Below are 18,898 nucleotides of genomic sequence, written 5' to 3'. Positions count from 1 at the left end.
TTATATGTTCAGTTTCAACAGATTCAGTCCATGTCGTTTTCTTTATGCAAATGATAAATCTAATTATAAAAATACTAGAATTGCCAAGAACATGTGATACTAGAAATCATATTTCAGTTTCCAAAAAGGGTGAACAGATGAGTGTCTGTTGCTGGGTAGATTGATAGCACAGCATGATTTTCGTTGCAAATACCAGATATTTTTATTTTTAACAAACACATGAAAGTTCCATTATTCTGTGATATGTGCATTTTGTTGACAGTGTTTAGAATTGTATTTGTTTGATTCTTATTTTTAAGATATGGAAACATCAACTGCAATGTCATATTTTTCAAAACTGAACATGAAGGTGTATGAACCAAAAATATCATCAAGCATACTGAGAGATTTGCACTGTCCTGTATTAGAAAATTCTGAATTACAAGGAAAACCAGAGGAGTCGTGTAGTGCCCAGGAACTCTTTGACTGGCTGGGTGCTGTATCCAACAATGTGGACTGGTAAGTGTCAGAGCTTAGCTTGATTTTAATGCTGAATTGCTACATTGGACCTAGTCCAGTGTGGTAGTTCTTCATTGTACCTGAATTCAAATAATGCTGTAAGGCGCCTTAAGCATCAATTGGAAGATTAGGCAAAAAAATCCAAAAATTGTTTGTAGTCCATAAAAAATGCTAAAGGGATACTTCTGCTGTTTAGTATATTTCAGAAACAGATGCGTTAAACTGTAGGTTCCGTTGATAAGCATGCTGAATTAACTATTACATATGGGTTACATCATCGGGCAGCATTGAATGAACTCGTCTTTCCAAGCGGTGGAGCTTTTAGCTCTAAATAAGCATGTGTGGGAGTTCCTGTGCAAGCATTGCCTCGTGAGCTCAATCAGTCATTTTTTATCTGAGTACGGACCGTGTACTTCATCTCTTCTCTGTTTTTTCCTTCAAAGTAGTTGTTTTGGTCAGAAACCTTTTTCTGCCTTGCTTCGCTGCTTCTGCAGCCATAAAACAACACTTTTCATCAAATGATCAAAAAGAGTGCTAGTTTCCTCACAGAAGAACGTTGAGCTAGAAGAAAAAATTTACTATGGTAAGTGGTTTTAAGAGCTGCCCTTTTGGAAAAATCATGTCCCTCACCTACGGCCACGATCTGTGTTAGCGCTTTTTGAGGCTGGATTGCAACCAGAAAAACCATGAAGCTTGTGGATGGTTGTCCCCATGCTCACAGTGCTCCATGGAAGAACTGCGTAAATCTCTCTTGAGTCGCAGTAGGTCTTCCTTCCATAGTGCAGCGTCATCTGCCTCCTCGGGAAAAGGCTTGAATAGTTCTTGGAAAACTCCCCCATCCACGCAGGCTGAGACCGCGGGGTCAGGTCCTACTGGCTGCATGGTGTCAAAGTAGCAACAATGGTCCCAGAAAACAGCACGGAAGCCAATCCAATATAACAGAAATGCGAACAAAACAAAGTTGAATCAGTTTCGAGATGAACAAAATATTTATTGATAGTTTCACAGGAAGCCCGACTCGGGCCGAGTTTCGCCCATCAGCATGGGCTGCTTCAGGGGCTGTGTTAATAATAAAATTAAAATTAAAATAGTAATAAAAATTAATTTAAAAAATGATTGCTTGACAAATCATATATGACAGCACTTAAATACATAAATAAATATACACATAAGAACTACACACACATATATGTTAGATACAGCATAAGGAAAAATTAACATGACCAGACTTATTAAACAAACACACTCAATTCATAATAATAGTCACTGTAACTACCCATATTGTTCCAAACTGTCTGTGGAGCCGAGTTATAATTATAGCCAATGGTTCTATCTCAATGGAAAGTAAGGCACAACTTCAGTTCATTTCTATGGAGTCATATATGTTATTGTTCAGTGCTAATTTACAAAACATTAATTTGTAATCAAAAGAATTAGCATCTTCCCCAAATTTAGATAAACCTTGTAAATTTCAGAGAGTTTCAAATCTCTTCCCAGGAATTATTTATTCAATGCCCTTGTTTATTCTATTCTGTAATCGCTTAAAAAAATAAGTATATGCTACAAAATTATATGTATATTTCCGACAAGAAACACTGTATATTTTAGTACCTTCTTATATATAAGGAGTACCACACAGTGTGTTGACGCATTCAAAGCATGATGCAGTGAAGCTCCTATGTATGGTTGTACACGATGCATCAGTGCAACCAAACTATAGTGCATCGACACACGGTGCACCAAATCATGGAACATCCAGGAGCATTCAGTGCACACAGCTATGATGCATACCGCTTTGAGCAACGCAGTGATGCTTTCCCAGCATGAAGCAGTTGACACATATTTCACTCCATGATGTGCCTGGGCAATCCTTACTGCTGCCAACTCTTTCTTCACTCTACACTGGCACAGGAAACTGCTCAAGATCCTTTAAAAGTTTAAAACATCCAACTCCTGTAAGCCATTTTGCTTCCTTGGACCAAGTAGGGTTGCCTACACAAAAGTATACTAGCCCTCCGAGATCGACGGGAGAAAGTGTAAGATTACCTTCATTGCCTCCAATTATCAGAGTGCTAACTTCCCCTAGGTTGTTAGTAGAAGGTTTTTGAATGGAAGCAGTGGATTCTGTTTATTTAGAAGTTCTCACAGGACAAGCAGGATGGTAGCCCTCACCTATGGGTGACATCACAGGATGGACCCCAATCACAGAACACTTCTGTCAAAGTTTCCAGAACTTTGACTGGCCCCTACTGGATTCCCCTTCAGTCTTCTTTTTTTCCGCGCAGCAGTAGCCACGCAGTTAAGGAGTTCTGCAGACATTCCTGACAGGAATTTTCCTCACGGAATTACTAAAATTTAATTTACCCCACAGGGGTCCCTCCAACTTTTTCAAGCCGCGATACTCCGGTAAGTTTTTTACCTGTTTTCCGTTGATTACCGTCGGGTTTGGCCCTCACGGCATAGGCCGTCGACTGTATCGCGGCTCAATGTTTTCATGGCCATGGCGTCAGGGTTCCGCCGGTGCCCAGACTGTAATCACACCATGTCCATCACAGACCCTCACAAAATCTGTGTAATGTGTCTCTGATGTGAGCACGATGTCCTAACCTGCACCAAATGTGCCCTTATGACACCAAAAGGTCGCAAGGCTAGAATGGAGAAGATGGAACTTCTCTTCTGTGCTCAAACCCCGACGCTGTCTATTGCATCAACGTCATCAGAACCGGCATCGACCTCTGGCCAGTGACCGTCCGGCATCGACGACTTCTCGGCCTTTGACACCCTCTACTCCCCCCTCAGGACCTAGTGGATCGTAGAGATAAACATCGCCACTGGCATCGAAAGTCTCGGACCATCGAGGGAGTGAAATCATTAACCTCGCCATCGTCCGAGCCACCGTCGAAAGAAGCCCCGTCCAGAAAAGGCACCGACCTTTTCGGCGACCGGATCACAGAGGCAACCCTCATCCGACAGGGTATTGGGAGCCGCGACTCCGCCTTTAATGGTGGTCCCTCCGGCTATGCCTCTGCCGCCTCCTGTTCAGGAGCTGGGGCTGCTTGCTTCAGGTCTCCGAGAAGAACTGGACCGGATGGTTCAGGAGGCCATCGACAAGGCGATGCATTGACTCCAGGTTCCTCCGACACCGGTACTGATTGCGGAACTGACCACTGACCCGATTCCAGCAGCGTTGGCACCGCTGCTTTCGAGGATGGAAGCGCTTATGGCCTCTTTTCCACCGATGGTGCCCGGGTCACCGATGGCTCCGGAGCCCTCCCCGCTTGCTTTGTCATCGGGAGGAGAAACACCGTTCCGCATCCCTCCATCGGGAGTTCTGCCGATGCCTCAGCCATCGATGCCGATACGTCCGGTGCCACCGATCCACCCATCTGTGCCGACGCGTCCATCTGCACCACCGAGCCATCCATCAATGCCCTCGATGCCTGCACAGGTGACTTCGATGCCCTCATCGGTGCCTTCATTTACTCCTTCAAGTCCTTCGGAGCCTTGACCAGGATCATCAGGGATTCTAATGCCTCGTCCTCCTCTAGTCCCTAGAGGAGCAGGTGCTGATCCTTTCGACACCTGGACTGATGATTCTTCACCAGATACCGATGATTTTCCTTCACCACCTTCACCTACTGAAAGCAGAAAGCGTTCTCCTCCAGAGTACCTTTCTTTTATAAATTTTGTGAAGGAGATGTCTGAATTGGTTCCCTTCCAATTGCAGACTGAACAAGATGACAGACATCAAATGATGGAGCTGTTACAATTCCTGGATGCTCCCAAGGAAATAGCCTCCATCCCTATCCACCAGATTCTTCTGGATCTCCTCAAAAAGAACTGGTAACATCCTGGCTCTATTGCTCCAGTCCACAGGAAAGCTGACACCACCTATCTCGTTCAGTCAGCTCCAGGCTTTCGCAAACCTCAATTGGATCACCAATCTGGTTGTCGAATCTGCCCAGAAAAGAGCAAGGAGATCAAAACCTCACACTTCCTTTCCCCCAGGCAAGGAACAGAAATTTCTAGATGCCATTGGTCGCCGTGTCTTCCAGGGATCAGTGCTCATCTCCAGAATTGCCTCATCAGCTCTATATGACCCAATATAATAGGGTCTTATTTAAGCAGATACAAGACTTGACAGACTCCCTGCCTCAGCAATTTCAAGAGCAACTCCAAACCCTAGTGAACAAGGATTTTGAGGCAGGCAAGCATGAGATCAGATCATCTTATGATATCTTTGACACTGCTACCAGGGTATCTGCAGCTGCTATCTTGGCAAGACGATGGGCCTGGCTCAAGTCTTCCAACCTTCGCCCTGAAGTACAAGACAGATTATCTGACCTACCTTGTGTAGGAGATAATCTGTTTGGCGAGCAGATTCAATGAACAGTGGCGGAACTCAAGGACCATCATGAGACCCTAAGACAGCTCTCTCTGATGCCTTCTGAGTACTCTTCAAAACAGCCCTTCAGAAAGGACTCTAAGATGTCATTCTTCCGCCCGAAGAAGTCCTACCCGCCACCAACTAGAACCCGTTCTACGAGACCTTTTCAAAAAGCCCAGTCTCGTCAGACACGAAAACAAAAGTCGCAAGCGGCGGCTTAGCCGGGCCCTACCTCTGGTTTTTGACTCCTGCATAGCCAGCTTGCATTGCCCCACATACCAGTGGGAGGTTGATTGTGCCATTTCAACAACAGGTGGCACTCAAATCACCTCAGACCAGTGGGTCCTAGCAATAATTATTCAAGGTTATTGTCTGAACTTTCTCTCCATTCCACCGGACTCCCACCTCTACCGACGTGGAGAACATCCGATCCCCCCTCCTCCAGTCCAAGGCAATAGAACCAGTGCCCTATTCCCAACAAGGCCTAGGGTTCTATTCCCAGTACTTTCTAATCCCCAAAAAATCGGGAGGCATTCATCCAATTCTGGATCTGCGTGTCCTCAATAAGTACCTCCAGCGAGAGAAATTCAAAATGGTAACCTTGGGCTCTCTTCTTCCTCTTCTACAAAGAGGAGACTAGCTCTGCTCTCTAGACCTCCAGGATGCATACACTCATATCGTGATAATTCCATCTCATCGCAAATACCTGAGGTTTCTAGTAGGCCCCAAGCACTATCAGTACCGAGTGCTTCCATTCGGCCTCGTGTCTGCACCACGAGTCTTCACAAAATGCCTCGTCGTAGTTGCAGCCTTCCTCAGGACTCAAGGTGTTAACATCTACCCCTATCTAGACGATTGGTTAATCAGGGCTCCCACTCAGCAAGCTGCTCTGTCGTCCCTACATCTTACTTTACACACTCTAATTTCACTTGGATTTCTCGTCAATTACGACAAATCCTACTTAGTCCCATCTCAAACCTTATCGTTCATTGGGGCAGACTTGGACACCTTGCAGGCAAAAGCTTTTCTGCCTCGACAGCAAGTTCTCACTCTCATGTCTCTTGCACACCAGCTGCAGTCTCAGCACTCCACGACTGCACACCACTATCTCATCCTCCTGGGACACATGGCATCCTTAGTTCAGGTCACCCCAATGGCCCGCTTGGCCATGAGAGACATGCAGTGGACTCTAAGGTCACAATGGACTCAATCCATTCAGCCCCTATCGACCATTGTCCACGTAACCGACTCACTCCATCAGTCTCTCGCCTGGTGGAGAAATCAGGTTCCAGACCCTCAAATAACTTTCACCACCTATGCTTCCAACTTCTGCTGAGGAGCCCACGTGGCCGATCTGCAGATACAAGGATCTTGGTCTCCAGAGGAAGCCAAACACCAAATAAATTTCCTGGAGCTGCAAGCAATCAGATATGCTCTCAGGGTATTTCAGGATCGCCTCTCCAATCAAGTCATCCTGATCCAGACGGACAACCAGGTGACCATGTGGTACATCAACAAACAGGGAGGGACGGGCTCCTACCTTCTTTGTCAGGAAGCTGCGCAGATATGGGCGGAGGCCCTCTCCCACTCGATGTAACTCAGGGCCACCTACTTGCCGGGAATGGCAACAAGCTGAGTCGCACCTTTCAACCGCACAAGTGGTCTCTCAACCCCTCAGTGCGAACCCGATCTTCCAACAATGGGGTTATCCTCAAATAGACCTCTTTGCGTGACCTCAAAATCGCAAAGTAGACAACTTCTGCTCTCTTACTCGCAGCCAACACTATCAGCCAAGAGACACGTTCTCCCTATCATGGGCAACCGGTCTCCTATATGCATTCCCTCCACTTCTCTCGAAGACGCTTGTGAAGTTATGTCAGGACAAGGGAACCATGATCCTGATAGCAAGCCACTGGCCGCGCCAAGTGTGGTTTCCAATAGTTCAGGATCTCTCTATTTGCAGGCGCATTCCCTTGGGAAAAGACCCGCTTCTGATCACTCAAAACGACAGGTGCCTACGCCACCCCAATCTTCAAGCCTTGTCCCTGACGGCATGGATGTTGAAAGGTTAATCCTTCAGCCACTTAATCTTTCTGAACCAGTTTCCAGTGTCCTGATTGCTTCACGGAAGCCTTCCACGAGGAAATCGTATTCTTACAAATGGACCAGGTTCACGTCATGGTGCTCTTCTCAATCCCTTGACCCCTTTACCTGTCCAATCACGAAGTTTCTGGACTATCTCTGTCACTTGTCAGTCAGGTCTAAAAACTTCCTCCATCAGGATGCATGTCAGTGCCGGTGCCACCTTCCATAAAGGTGTCTGGGATGTTCCCATATCAGTACAACCCCTTGTAACACGTTTTTTGAAAGGCTTGCTTCACCTCAAGCCTCCTCTGCGTCCTCCGGCCCCTTCTTGGGACCTCAACCTAGTTTTGGGTCGGCTCATGAAACCACCATTCGAGCCTCTTCAATCCTGTGACCTTCGATATCTCACATGGAAAGTGATTTTCCTTTTGGCAATCACTTCCGCTCGCAGAGTTAGTGAATTACAGACTAGTTACCTATCCGCCTTAAACTAAACTTCTGCAGGACTGGGCGGTATGCCACACTCACCCTAAATTCTTACCTAAGGTAGTTTTGGAGTTTCATCTCAATCAATCCATTATACTACCTACCTTTTTTTTTTTATTATTTATATTTTATTAATTTTCACAATTTTACAATTTAATGAAAACAAAGAAAAAAGTGGTATATGTATTACAATTGCCATACAATAAAATAATATAAGAATACACCATACACTTCCACGATTACCTATATTTAGGAGGAGACAAAGAAAACCTAATACTTTAGTAACCAAATACCAATCTTTAAAGAAAAAACAGAGAGAGAGTATTTAATTTTCTATGTGGCCTCTGTCTCTGATACAGAAGTTGGATGTTTATCAGATAAAAAAATCTCTAATTGTGTTGGATCTAAAAAACCATATACTACCTACCTTTTTTCCCAGGCCCCATTCCAATCCAGGAGAGCAGGCTCTGCATACCCTTGACTGCAAACGGGCTCTAGCGTTCTACCTAGACCGTACAGCTGCCCACAGGAAAAGCACTCAATTGTTTGTCTCTTTCCATTCCATCAAATTGGGGCAGCCTGTGGGTAAACAGAGTCTCTCCTCCTGGTTGGCGGACTGCATATCCTTTTGCTATCAGCAAGCGGGCATTCCACTTCAAGACTGTGTTAAAGCGCACTCTGTGAGGGCCATGGCGACTTCAGTAGCACACCTACGCTCTGTGCCGCTTCCTGACATTTGCAGGGCTGTAAAGATATGGAGTTCTCTCCATACCTTTACAGCCCATTATTGCTTAGACAAAGCCGGAAGACAAGATTCCATCTTTGGCCAGTCTGTCTTGCGCAACCTATTTACAACATGACGTATCAGCACCCTTCCGCCTGCCCAGTGGGGTTCAGGATGCCCTCGGCCAAATTTCATCCCAGGCCTAGTGCCTTGCATGCCTGAGTACATTTGGTGCATACTCTGACATCCTCAGCTTGGTACTCACCCATATGTGAGGACTACCATCCTGCTTGTCCTGTGAGAAAGCAAATGTTGCTTACCTGTAACAGGTGTTCTCACAGGACAGCAGGATGTTAGTCCTCACGAAACCCACCCGCCGCCCCACGGTGTTGGGTTCGTAACGTTTTCTTATTTTAGTTTCGGCACTACCTGTAGCTTTTTAACAAGATTGAAGGGGGACCCCTGCTGGCTGCAGGGTTAGTGCCATGCTGGGCATGCCCAGTAGGGGCCAGTCAAAGTTCTGGAAACTTTGACAGAAGTGTTCCGTGATTGAGCTTCATCCTGTGATGTCATCCATATGTGAGGACTAACATCCTGCTGTCCTATGAGAACACCTGTTACAGATAAGCAACATTTGCTTTCTGCTGTCCTCAAATAGACCACCTGTTACAATGCACAAATCTGTCTTAGTTTTGGAAGAAGATGTCCCTCCACCTACCCCAGGCCAGAGGACACAGCAGTTACTTGACCAAATTACTAGGCTCATGAGGAGTTTCTTCACCTCTCTCGCCAAAAAGGTGGACGGAACATTCCAGCCTCTTTTCAACTCTTGCTTCAGCAATTCCACAGGCAGGAGTCTCAAACTCCCCCATTGGTGCGCTTTTATCAGAATCCCAGATTAGGGACTCTTCATGGACACATTCAATTGCAGCAGAGTCTAGTGGATCGAAGGTATTGGACCAGGCTGCTCCTTGGAGACCTCAGCCGGAGAAACCACCTAATTCCTCTTTTTTGTTGCTGGAGTCCTGGATCATCTGAGCCTGTACACCTGGGATCAGATGACAACTCTACTGGAATACTGTCAGATCATCTGCCAGATCCCCAGATCTTACATATTCAAAATTTGTTGAGAAATTAGACACAGCCCTGGGTGTTCACATACGTAAGGATAAAGACCCACGTACAATGCTCCTTGGAATACTCAAAATTCTGGATACACCACCTGAACTGCTGCCTTACCAGTTCTTGACATTCTTAAGGTCTTGCTCATGAAATTATAGGAAACACCAATTTCACATTCCCCAATGGCTCGAAAATTAGACCTCAAATATAGGGTCCAACTCCAGGCTTTGGTGTAGTTCACTTGCCACACAAGTCCAACATAATGGAATCTGCTATGAAAAAGCAAAGAAAACTTGTATTTATGCCATTTCCCCACTGGACAAAGATTACAAACTTCTGGACAGTTTTGGCAAAAAGATATTCCCAAGTCCAATGCTTTCCACTTGCATCGCTATCCATCAGTTCTACATGGTGCAATACCTCCATGATTGTCTTCAGAAGCTGAAACTGTACTTACTATCCTTTGATCAGAACACCTTCTCTCAATTATCCTGGGATGTGGAAGAAACCGTTCGAAACGTCCTCCGTTCATTATATGAATCATTAAATTCTGCTTCTCATATCTTTGCAGTTTCTATTGAAGCTGGCTACAAGCAAATTCTATCCATGAGGATGTCCAAAAGAAACTGGCGGACCTCCCATGCCTGGGAGACAACCTGTTTGGGGAGAAGCTCTGAGAAACAGTCTCCCAGGTAAAACACCAAAATATGGCAGTATAATCTCTCCCTGACACTAAAGCAACCTGCTCTGTTGCAACATCTAAACCATCCTTACAAAGAACCCTATTTTCATAGACAGCCTTATTGGCTTTTCAACAGTACCAGTTTCTACCTCTTCTAGCCCAGCATCAAGAGCAACTTCCAGCAAGACATAAACAAGAGGAACACGACAGCCAAAAATCACCCAACAGGCCCAGCCTAAATCAAGGCTTTTTGATCCTGTCAATCCCCTCTCTTCTCTTCTGGTAGCTGGACAAATTCAGCATTTTCTGGACAAATGGCGTCAAATAGCTAAGGAGCCCTGGGTCCTCAGTATTGTGCTATATGAGAACTGGTTGCATTTTTCCTGGACCCCATCTCTCCACAGTATTTGCCTCCCCATCTGGACCTGTCTCATCTTCTACAGATCTATCTATAAAAGCAATCGTGTATCAAACAGGCAGTGGAGATGATTCCTACATCACAACATGCGCAGGGTTTCTATTCCAAATACTTCCTCATCCCCAATAAATTGGGGGGGGGGGGGGGAATAGATTACATCTGATCTTGGACTTAAGACTTTTCAACAAACATATCCTCCGGGAGGAATTCAAAATGAACTTCCTCAGCACAATTCTCCTATTCATTCAACAGGGCGAGTTGATGTGTGCCTTAGATCTCAAGGATGCCTATACTCACATTCTAATTCATCCTATCCATTGGCATTACCTACACCTCACTACCAATATAAAGTCCTTCTGTTTGGCCTCTTTTCTGTGCCCAGAGTCTTCATGAAGTGCCTTGTGGTAGTAGCAGAGCATTTGCATCGCCAGGGAATGCAAGTCTTCCTGTACCTCGACGATTGGCTATCACAGCACAGTTTGGAGAAGAGTTCTCTGCTCCCTAGATGTGACAATTCGTCTTTTACAGAGCTTAGGTTTTCTGATCAACTTCAAGAAATCAATCCTAGAACCTACATAATGCTTCCAGTTCATAGGGGTATGTCATCTCATCACTACAGAAAGTCTTCCTTCTTAGCGAATGGGTCTCCACTATAATTTTGCTCATTCAAACACAGCTGTCCTATCTGAAATCCTCATCCTGGAAGCTCCTCGTAATATTGTATTATAAGGCAGTAACCATCCATGTAATTCCACTAACCCGCCTTCACATCTGTGGTCTCAGTGTATCAACTTACTCAACCCCTCTCTTCAGTATGAATCTCACATACTCCAAGATGATGCCCTACTTCTCATGCTTCCTCATCAGCTCGTCCTCACAACGGATGCTGCCACCATAGATTAGGGAGCACATGTGGGAGTTTGGTCTCCTCAGGCGTCTTCTTTCATATCAGTCTCTTGGAGTTAAGAACAATATGGCATGCTCTCATCATGTTCACACATCCAACTGGTTTGCTGACTGCATCCATCACTGTTATGACTTGGCAGGACTGAGGTTAAACACTCAGTCAAGGCTCTTCAGGCATGAGCTAAGGCTTCTTCTGTTGCTCATCTTTGAGAAGTATCCATTGAAGATATCTGCAAAGCTGCGATATGGTCTTCAATCCACATATTCATTTCCATTACTGTCTTGGTAACATGTTAAAGACTGACAGTAGATTTAATCTGTTCTCGCTGTAATCCACCCTCCACGGTGGTGTCCAGGTTGCTTTCTAAGTAATTGCTCTACTGCAAACCCCAGCTTGGGACTCCCCGCAGGTAATGGCTAATTTAGCCTGCATTTTGACAGAAAAGGCAAGTTTGCCTACTATAAACAGTGTTTTTCATAGATAGCAGGATGAATTAGCCATGGAATACCCACCCATCTTCCAGGAGAGTCGACTATAAGGCTAGATTCAGTTGTGTAACTGACTGAGGAGGCTCATGAGGCAGCACTTGCATGGTACTCCTGCACATGCTCAGAAGAACTGAAAGCCCCACAGCTTGGAGAGACAAGCCTGTTTGGTGCTGTCAGATGATATCACCCACATGTAATGGCTAAATCATCCCGCTAACTATGGAAAAACCTGATTACTGTAAGAAAACTTTTTTTTTTGGCTGACTCGGCCTTTCAGTTTTACAGATAACATATGTAATAAGTACCAGTCTTGAGGGTAAATTAAAAGCTGAGCTCTATGTTTAAAAAAGATTTATGGAGAAATTGTGTATATAGAATTAAAATATTAACCTCTATTATAAAAGCTGTGAAATTGTCTTCACTGCGCAGAAGAGTGTTCTGTATTTATTTAAATTTTAAATAGATTTTCTTTTCTAGTCACATCTGCTAGGTAAAGTGCTACCTTACTTCTGTCTCTGTTTGTGCTTATCCTTAGGCCTCCTTTTTTTTTTCCTTTTTAATTGTTTCTAAGTTAATGAGAGAAAACAAGTTCTGAGCTGCAGGAGGAGAAATATAGCAACAGCTTAGGAAAATCTAAGATGTGTGTTGCTGGCCCCATATAAAACATTCTTTTAAATGATTTTTATAAAGCTTTTCCTTTTAAATCTGAAAATCTGGGAGGAACTAACAGATTATCTAGGGGCTATAATAAGATTGCAGTAAGTCTCACTCAGTGTATGGCACTGCTGCTTTAATTAGCGACGCTTCATGCACTGTTACTGATTATGTGCCTTCAATGGTCTTTTCTGCAGCAATAATCATTCGTACAGCTTCATCTCTACATACTGCTGTCCTCAGCCGAGCACAATACTGGGACAAGCATGTTTGTGCACCCTCACTGGTTTCATAATTCCAGAGAAGATACACCATTTGCTGGATCATCTACGGTATGAGCCTTCTACTGTCCGTATACTAAAATCTGACACTTTTGAATGACACAACAGACCAGTTCAAAAAAACTTGCTAATTTAGAAAGTATCCACATATTATAAAACACTGTTCGGCTATTTCCAGCCGAGTGGTAATGTTGGTTGAATTTCCATTAGTAACATAGCGATCCAATTATGTATAAGTCTATGATGAATACAGCTTCTAATAGTGGGTCATGATGGTATGGCTGGCAAAATCCAGATAAGGACTTATCACTGTTTTGAAGATTGATGTGTTGTGATTATTTTTAATATTTCAACACTTGTCAAAAGGCATTTTATTAATGCAAAAATCAAACCCCCAACTTCAGGTTTGGGGTAAGGGAGGAGTGATTGCTTCTTAATAATACACACCTAGGGGTATTTGAGATCGCTGAACAAGTCGGAAGGAGTGGAGAGAATGAGACTGGATTTAAGGAAGCTGGAAGAGTGGTCAAAGATATGGCAGCTGAGATTCAATGCCAAGAAGTGCAGAGTCATGCATATGGGGAGTGGAAATCCGAATGAACAGTATTCGATGGGGGGAGAAAGGCTGATGTACACGGAGCAGGAGAGAGACCTTGGGGTGATGGTGTCTAATGATCTGAAGTCGGCGAAACAATGTGACAATGCGATAGCTAAAGCCAGAAACATTCTGGGCTGCATAGAGAGAGGAATATCAAGTAAGAAAAGGGAAGTGATTATCCCCTTGTACAGGTCCTTGGTGAGGCCTCGTCTGGAGTACTCTGTTCAGTTCTGGAGACCGTATCTCCAAAGAGACAGAGACAAGATGGAGGCGGTCCAGAGAAGGGCGACCAAAAAGGTGGAGGGTCTTCATCGAATGAATTATGAGGAGAGATCGAAGAATCTAAATATGTACACCCTGGAGGAAAGGAGGAGCAGAGGTGATATGATACAGACTTTCAGGAAACAGGGAAAGCCATTGGGGCTCCCTTAGGGCTCGGCACACACAAGTGTGCACCCCCTTGCATGCTGATCCCGGATTTTATAACATGTGTGCGGCTGCACGTGCATGTTATAAAATTGGGCGTAGATTTGTGCGCGCCGGTTGCTCACACAAATCTACGCCTGCGTGTAGGTTACAAAATCTGGCCCATTGTCTCTCAGCCACCCTCCTTGAAACAGCTTATGCCTTCTGGCACTGTGTGGCTCTCAGCAAATGTGACGCCAGTTTTTAAAAAGGTCTCCAGAGGTGCCCATAAGAACATGCCATACTGGGTCAGACCAAGGGTCCATCAAGCCCAGCATCCTATTTCCAACAGTGGCCAATCCAGGCCATAAGAACCTAGCAAGTACCCAAAAACTAAGTCTATTCCATGTTACCGTTGCTAGTAATAGCAGTGGCTATTTTCTAAGTCAATTTAATTAATAGCAGGTAATGGACTTCTCCTCCAAGAACTATCCAATCCTTTTTTAAACACAGCTATACTAACTGCACTAACCACATCCTCTGGCAACAAATTCCAGAGTTTAATTGTGCGTTGAGTAAAAAAGAACTTTCTCCGATTAGTTTTAAATGTGCCACATGCTAACTTCATGGAGTGCCCCCTAGTCTTTCTACTATCAGAGTAAATAACTGATTCACATCTAACCGTTCTAGACCTCTCATGATCTTAAACACCTCTATCATATCCCCCCTCAGTCGTCTCTTCTCCAAGCTGAAAAGTCCCTTTATCATTTTAGTCGCCCTTCTCTGTACCTTCTCCATACATTTCCAGGGGATTTGTAAGAAAAATTAAGCCCTAAAAGCCCATATCACCAGGTGCATTTTAAGAGAGAACTTCCTTCTTTCCTGTGTTGTTTTATATCTTGTGGTGACATACCTGACACTTTGGCAAATTTAATAAGGCGGAGCTTCAGATGCTCAGCGCAGTTCTCCATCTGTTCCACCTTACCATGTAATAGCACTTTATCTTGTATTAAAGCGGAATTCACAGATCTTAATTCTTTAACATCCATCTTCAGTCTTCCTTTGTGCTCCTTCGAAGAGGACTTTTTTTGGGTTTTTTTGTACCAGGGAATTTTTGTTCAAAGAACCAAGTGGTTATTGAAGAATCTGATCTCACCAGGACTGCCTAAAAGATACTGGAGTGGATTTTTAAAGGAGTTACATGCGAAAAAGTAGCAATTTTCAAAAGCCCATTTATGTGCGTAAAACCTTGTGAAAATTACTTCCTGCTAGTGTGACCACAGTGGGCTTAGGAAGAGGAGGACTATCTGCTGACTGGATTTAAAGATGTTATTTTCAGTAATAGATCCCATGGTCTGTCTGCTGGGGTGGGGCTTTACACCACACACTTCTCTTCAATACCCATCCATGGCTCGGCAGCTGAACAGCTCTCCTCTGGAAATGCTGGTGTTATTTGGGGAGATGCCTGCAAGACTCTGGCTTCCTCTACATCGTCTCCAGCACCCTCCTTGCTGGACTCGTGCTGTACTCCACTCACGATGGCAGTGGTAGAGGAGCTAGAGGGCTAAGGAAGATGTCGTCCTACAACTGATCAGGTAGGCACGCTGCCTGTTCCAACAGTGAAGGCTGCAGCCCTCCGAATTACCCAGTTGACAAAAGACATCCAACTTCTGCTGTAATATGAGGATGGGTGTAGCAGCCTTGGAAGTTTGTACTGTTTCTTTCCTTTTCCTCTTGGCTGGCATGGGCTCTCAAGATAACTACATAGGAAAAAAAAAAATTAAAGAAATAAAGTTGGTTGCAGCAGAGAGATGCTCAGATAGCTGTTCATGCTACCATCTTGACTTCTCCCTAACAAAATTTTTACCATTTTTCCCCATGCAATATAGTTAGGGACCTTTGTGTTCAGTTTTTATTTATTTTATTTTTCTGCAGAATTTCTTAGTGTTTAATATAGCAAACAAAAATGAGAGAAAACTAGTGGGGGAAAAAAAAGACTAATTTTTCTCCACTGATTTTCTCCTATTTTTGTTTGTTATAATGAATACTGATACATTTCCCAGAAAGATAAAATAAAAACTGAAAATGAAGGACCTTAAATATAGTTCTCATTTATTTGTCTTCTTGGAAACTGATTTGAAAGTGAAAAAAAAATGAATTCTCCTCATTTCCTTTACAATATATTTCTAACGGGTTTCAAATAGCGTTGTGGAGAAAGATAAGTGGGGACTACACTGTATTTTGTTTTTGTATTTATTATTCAGAGGACCCGAGAAAGGAGGAGGAAAAGGACTATGCATTTTCCTAATTTCTTGGCTCTTATAAACAGTTGTTCATTTTATTTATTTGCTGTAAAATAAAATAAATGGATCAAGTAAATAAATACATTAATTTAAGATGCACATGGAGGTATATAACTGGACCAACATGCTGAATTAATTCTGACCATGTTCTGTGTGTGTCTTTCATTCCCCTTTTGCAGTCAGTATTTTGATGAACCAAAGCTGGCCCAGTGGGTGACCCTGACTGTGCATGGATTTGCAGACAGTCCCATTTCATGGAGAGAAAGTGAACATGGCTTCCATAAAGGAGGAGAAAATCTGTACAGCTTTGTTGTTTTTAATAATCAGGACTACTGGCTGCAGATGGCAGTTGGAACAAATGATGATTGCCCTCCCTAAGAAAAGGCATTTTCTCATATGGGCAAATCAAAATCCTTTATTGCTCTTCTGTTCATACTGGACTTGTGTGATATTGCTGTATTAAGTGATAGGTGGTTGTTTTTTTGGTGTTTTTGTTTTGTTTTTTTGCATTTCTTCACTCATGACTGAAATGGCATGTATTTCTGCATTCAGAGTTTTAAATGCAGCCAAAACTGCTAAATAAAATAATTTTTGTTACAGGTTACCACAAGGTCACTAGATTAGATAAGCATGCAATTCTACTGGGGCTTGTTAAATTAGAAGCTTAATGAGGTCTTCCTCCTGTGTATTCCAACATCTTGGATAGAAGAGCATACAAGTTAGGCATTGGAAAAGCAGGTGCTGGAGAAAACTAACACCAAAGCTTTTTAATAATTGATATAGTCAGTAGTACTAGAGTGGCCGTTGGCAAACATCTGGCCTCCTATTTTCTCTGCATAGCTTGCCAGACAGATCTGGCTATCTTGAGTGTTTGCATTTTCAGTAGGACTTCTAGTTAGTACATAACTTGCAGACTGCCAGCTGCTAGTCTAGTGTGCCATCGCAGACAGCCATAAAATTTGGCCAGGTGGTTGCTCCCAAGATGACCCCAATGTTTCTTTCATTATCAATACCTAATTTTATTGCTGTTCAAAGTGTTCTATAAAATGGCATGGATTTTGTACAGTTTTCTGAATAAAAACTAACAAAATATTCTGTATTTTGTGAGATGTTTACATATACAGTCTCCTATTTATTCATTCATGAATTATTCATAAAGTAATAGTATTCTTTCCCACAGGACAAGCAGGATGGTAGTCCTCACATATGGGTGACATCACAGGATGGAGCCCAATCATGGAAAACTTCTGTCAAAGTTTCCAGAACTTTGACTGGCCCCTACTGGGCATGCCCAGCATGGCACTAACCCTGCAGCCAGCAGGGGTCCCCCTTCAGTCTTTTTTCCATGCAGCAGTAGCCTTGCGGTAAAGGAGCTCTTCAGAGATTCCTGACAGGATACGAAGACTCAATTAGAATTGGTTGCACAGAGTGTTCTCTCTAAAAAAAATTTGGACGGTGGTGGCTTCGGTTTATGATTATATGCACAAGATTGAGCACACCCTGGTTGGGGTTTGATACTCATATATATGAAACCTGCCCTCCGTCTCTTTAAAAATTTTCTTTTAGTTTTTAGCAGGGAAGTTGGTTCGGGTCAGACAATAGATCCGCCGACTTCCTGCTTGAACAAGGTTTATTGACAAGATTCACAAATTGTGAGCTATTAAATGATTTAATATCTTAGGAAAAATAATTAAAAAAAAGGGGGTTTTTTGAATGTGAATCAGATTACATAGTGTGATTCCCCCAAAAATTGTTTTGGGTGCTTTTTCATATTTGAAGTTCTATGAAACATTCCACTTTCTTCCCTAAAAATTTTTTTCTCTAAATAATTATCGTTATGAACATAGTTCCTTGATCGAGGAGGTTCTTTCCCCTTTAATAATCTGAAATATATCTTTGGAATACTAAATATAGGACACTTTGTATGTGAGTTGGAATTATTATTGATATATAAGTGTCTTTTACAAAGCATTTAATTGGGTGCATAGTGTTTTGGTTTGTTATGGTCTGGAGAAGTGACACAACTTGCCTCTGATGGGAATAGCCGGAAATGGAGGCTGGGTACTGCTCTCTAGGAAGGAGTCAAAAGCCAGACGCGGGGGCTGGCTGTGACTTCTGTACTCGAGGTTGCCTGGATTGGCCTTTTTGGCAAGGCTTAGAAGGCTGATCCCTGGGTGCCGGGGGAAAGTATTTCCTTTGCTGGTAGACTTGTCTCTTGGAGTCTCTCCTAAAAGATCTTTTGGAAGAGAGATCTGAAGGCAGTAAGGAGAACTGGCGCAGAGTCTCTTAGTGGTCCTTGAGCTGCGCAACTGCTTCTTGAATCTTTTCTCCAAAAAGATTATCCCCCCGCACAGGGCAAGTCAGCTAACCTGTCCTGTACCTCTGGTCTGAGGTCTGAAGACTTTAGCCAGGCCCATCTCCTCGCACTAATTCCTGCCGCTGATACTCTGGAGGCGGTGTCGAAGATATCATATGCCGACTGTATTTCATGTTTGCCAGCATTATTTATTTATTTAAAATTTTTTATATACCGGCATTCATGTTGCAAACACATCATGCCGGTTTACATATAACAGGGGTGTACAGTGAACAATTCAATAACCTATTTGTGTAGAAGGAAGCAGTTACAAATAACAAAGTAATAGAACTGGGAGGAGAGAAGAAAAGGGAGAGAATAACATTAGGTATAGGTATTTACATTAGTAATAACATTTTTACATGTGGAAGTGGTAGAATCTGGCTGAATAGAATTAATCGGTGTCCGGGAAAGCTTTTTTAAACAGCCAGGTCTTAAGTCTCTTCCTGAAGGTTGGGAGGCTGGGCTCCTGTCTAAGGTCCGGTGGGATGGAGTTCCATAGAA

General features: G+C 43.4%; 1 protein-coding gene across 4 annotated transcripts in view; it reads left to right on the top strand.

The window, feature by feature from the left end:
• Positions 1 to 17,155, top strand: part of RPP40 (ribonuclease P/MRP subunit p40) — a 55,736-nt gene extending 38,581 nt beyond the window's left edge. For 3 of the 4 annotated variants that reach the window (XM_029590588.1, XM_029590590.1, XM_029590589.1), the window contains exons 6-8: positions 300 to 498; positions 12,649 to 12,783; positions 16,218 to 17,155. In XM_029590588.1, the coding sequence (XP_029446448.1) occupies positions 300 to 498; positions 12,649 to 12,783; positions 16,218 to 16,416 (533 nt within the window). In that variant the 3' untranslated portion in view covers positions 16,417 to 17,155. The remainder of the gene's footprint in view (positions 1 to 299; positions 499 to 12,648; positions 12,784 to 16,217) is intronic. The other variant, XM_029590592.1, reaches the window with a different exon arrangement.
• Positions 17,156 to 18,898: the final 1,743 nt, after the last annotated feature.

This window comes from Rhinatrema bivittatum, chromosome 2 (genome assembly GCF_901001135.1).
Source record: "Rhinatrema bivittatum chromosome 2, aRhiBiv1.1, whole genome shotgun sequence".
In the NCBI taxonomy this organism is placed as follows: Eukaryota; Metazoa; Chordata; class Amphibia; order Gymnophiona; family Rhinatrematidae; genus Rhinatrema; species Rhinatrema bivittatum.
This window is presented reverse-complemented; position numbering and strand designations above follow the sequence as displayed.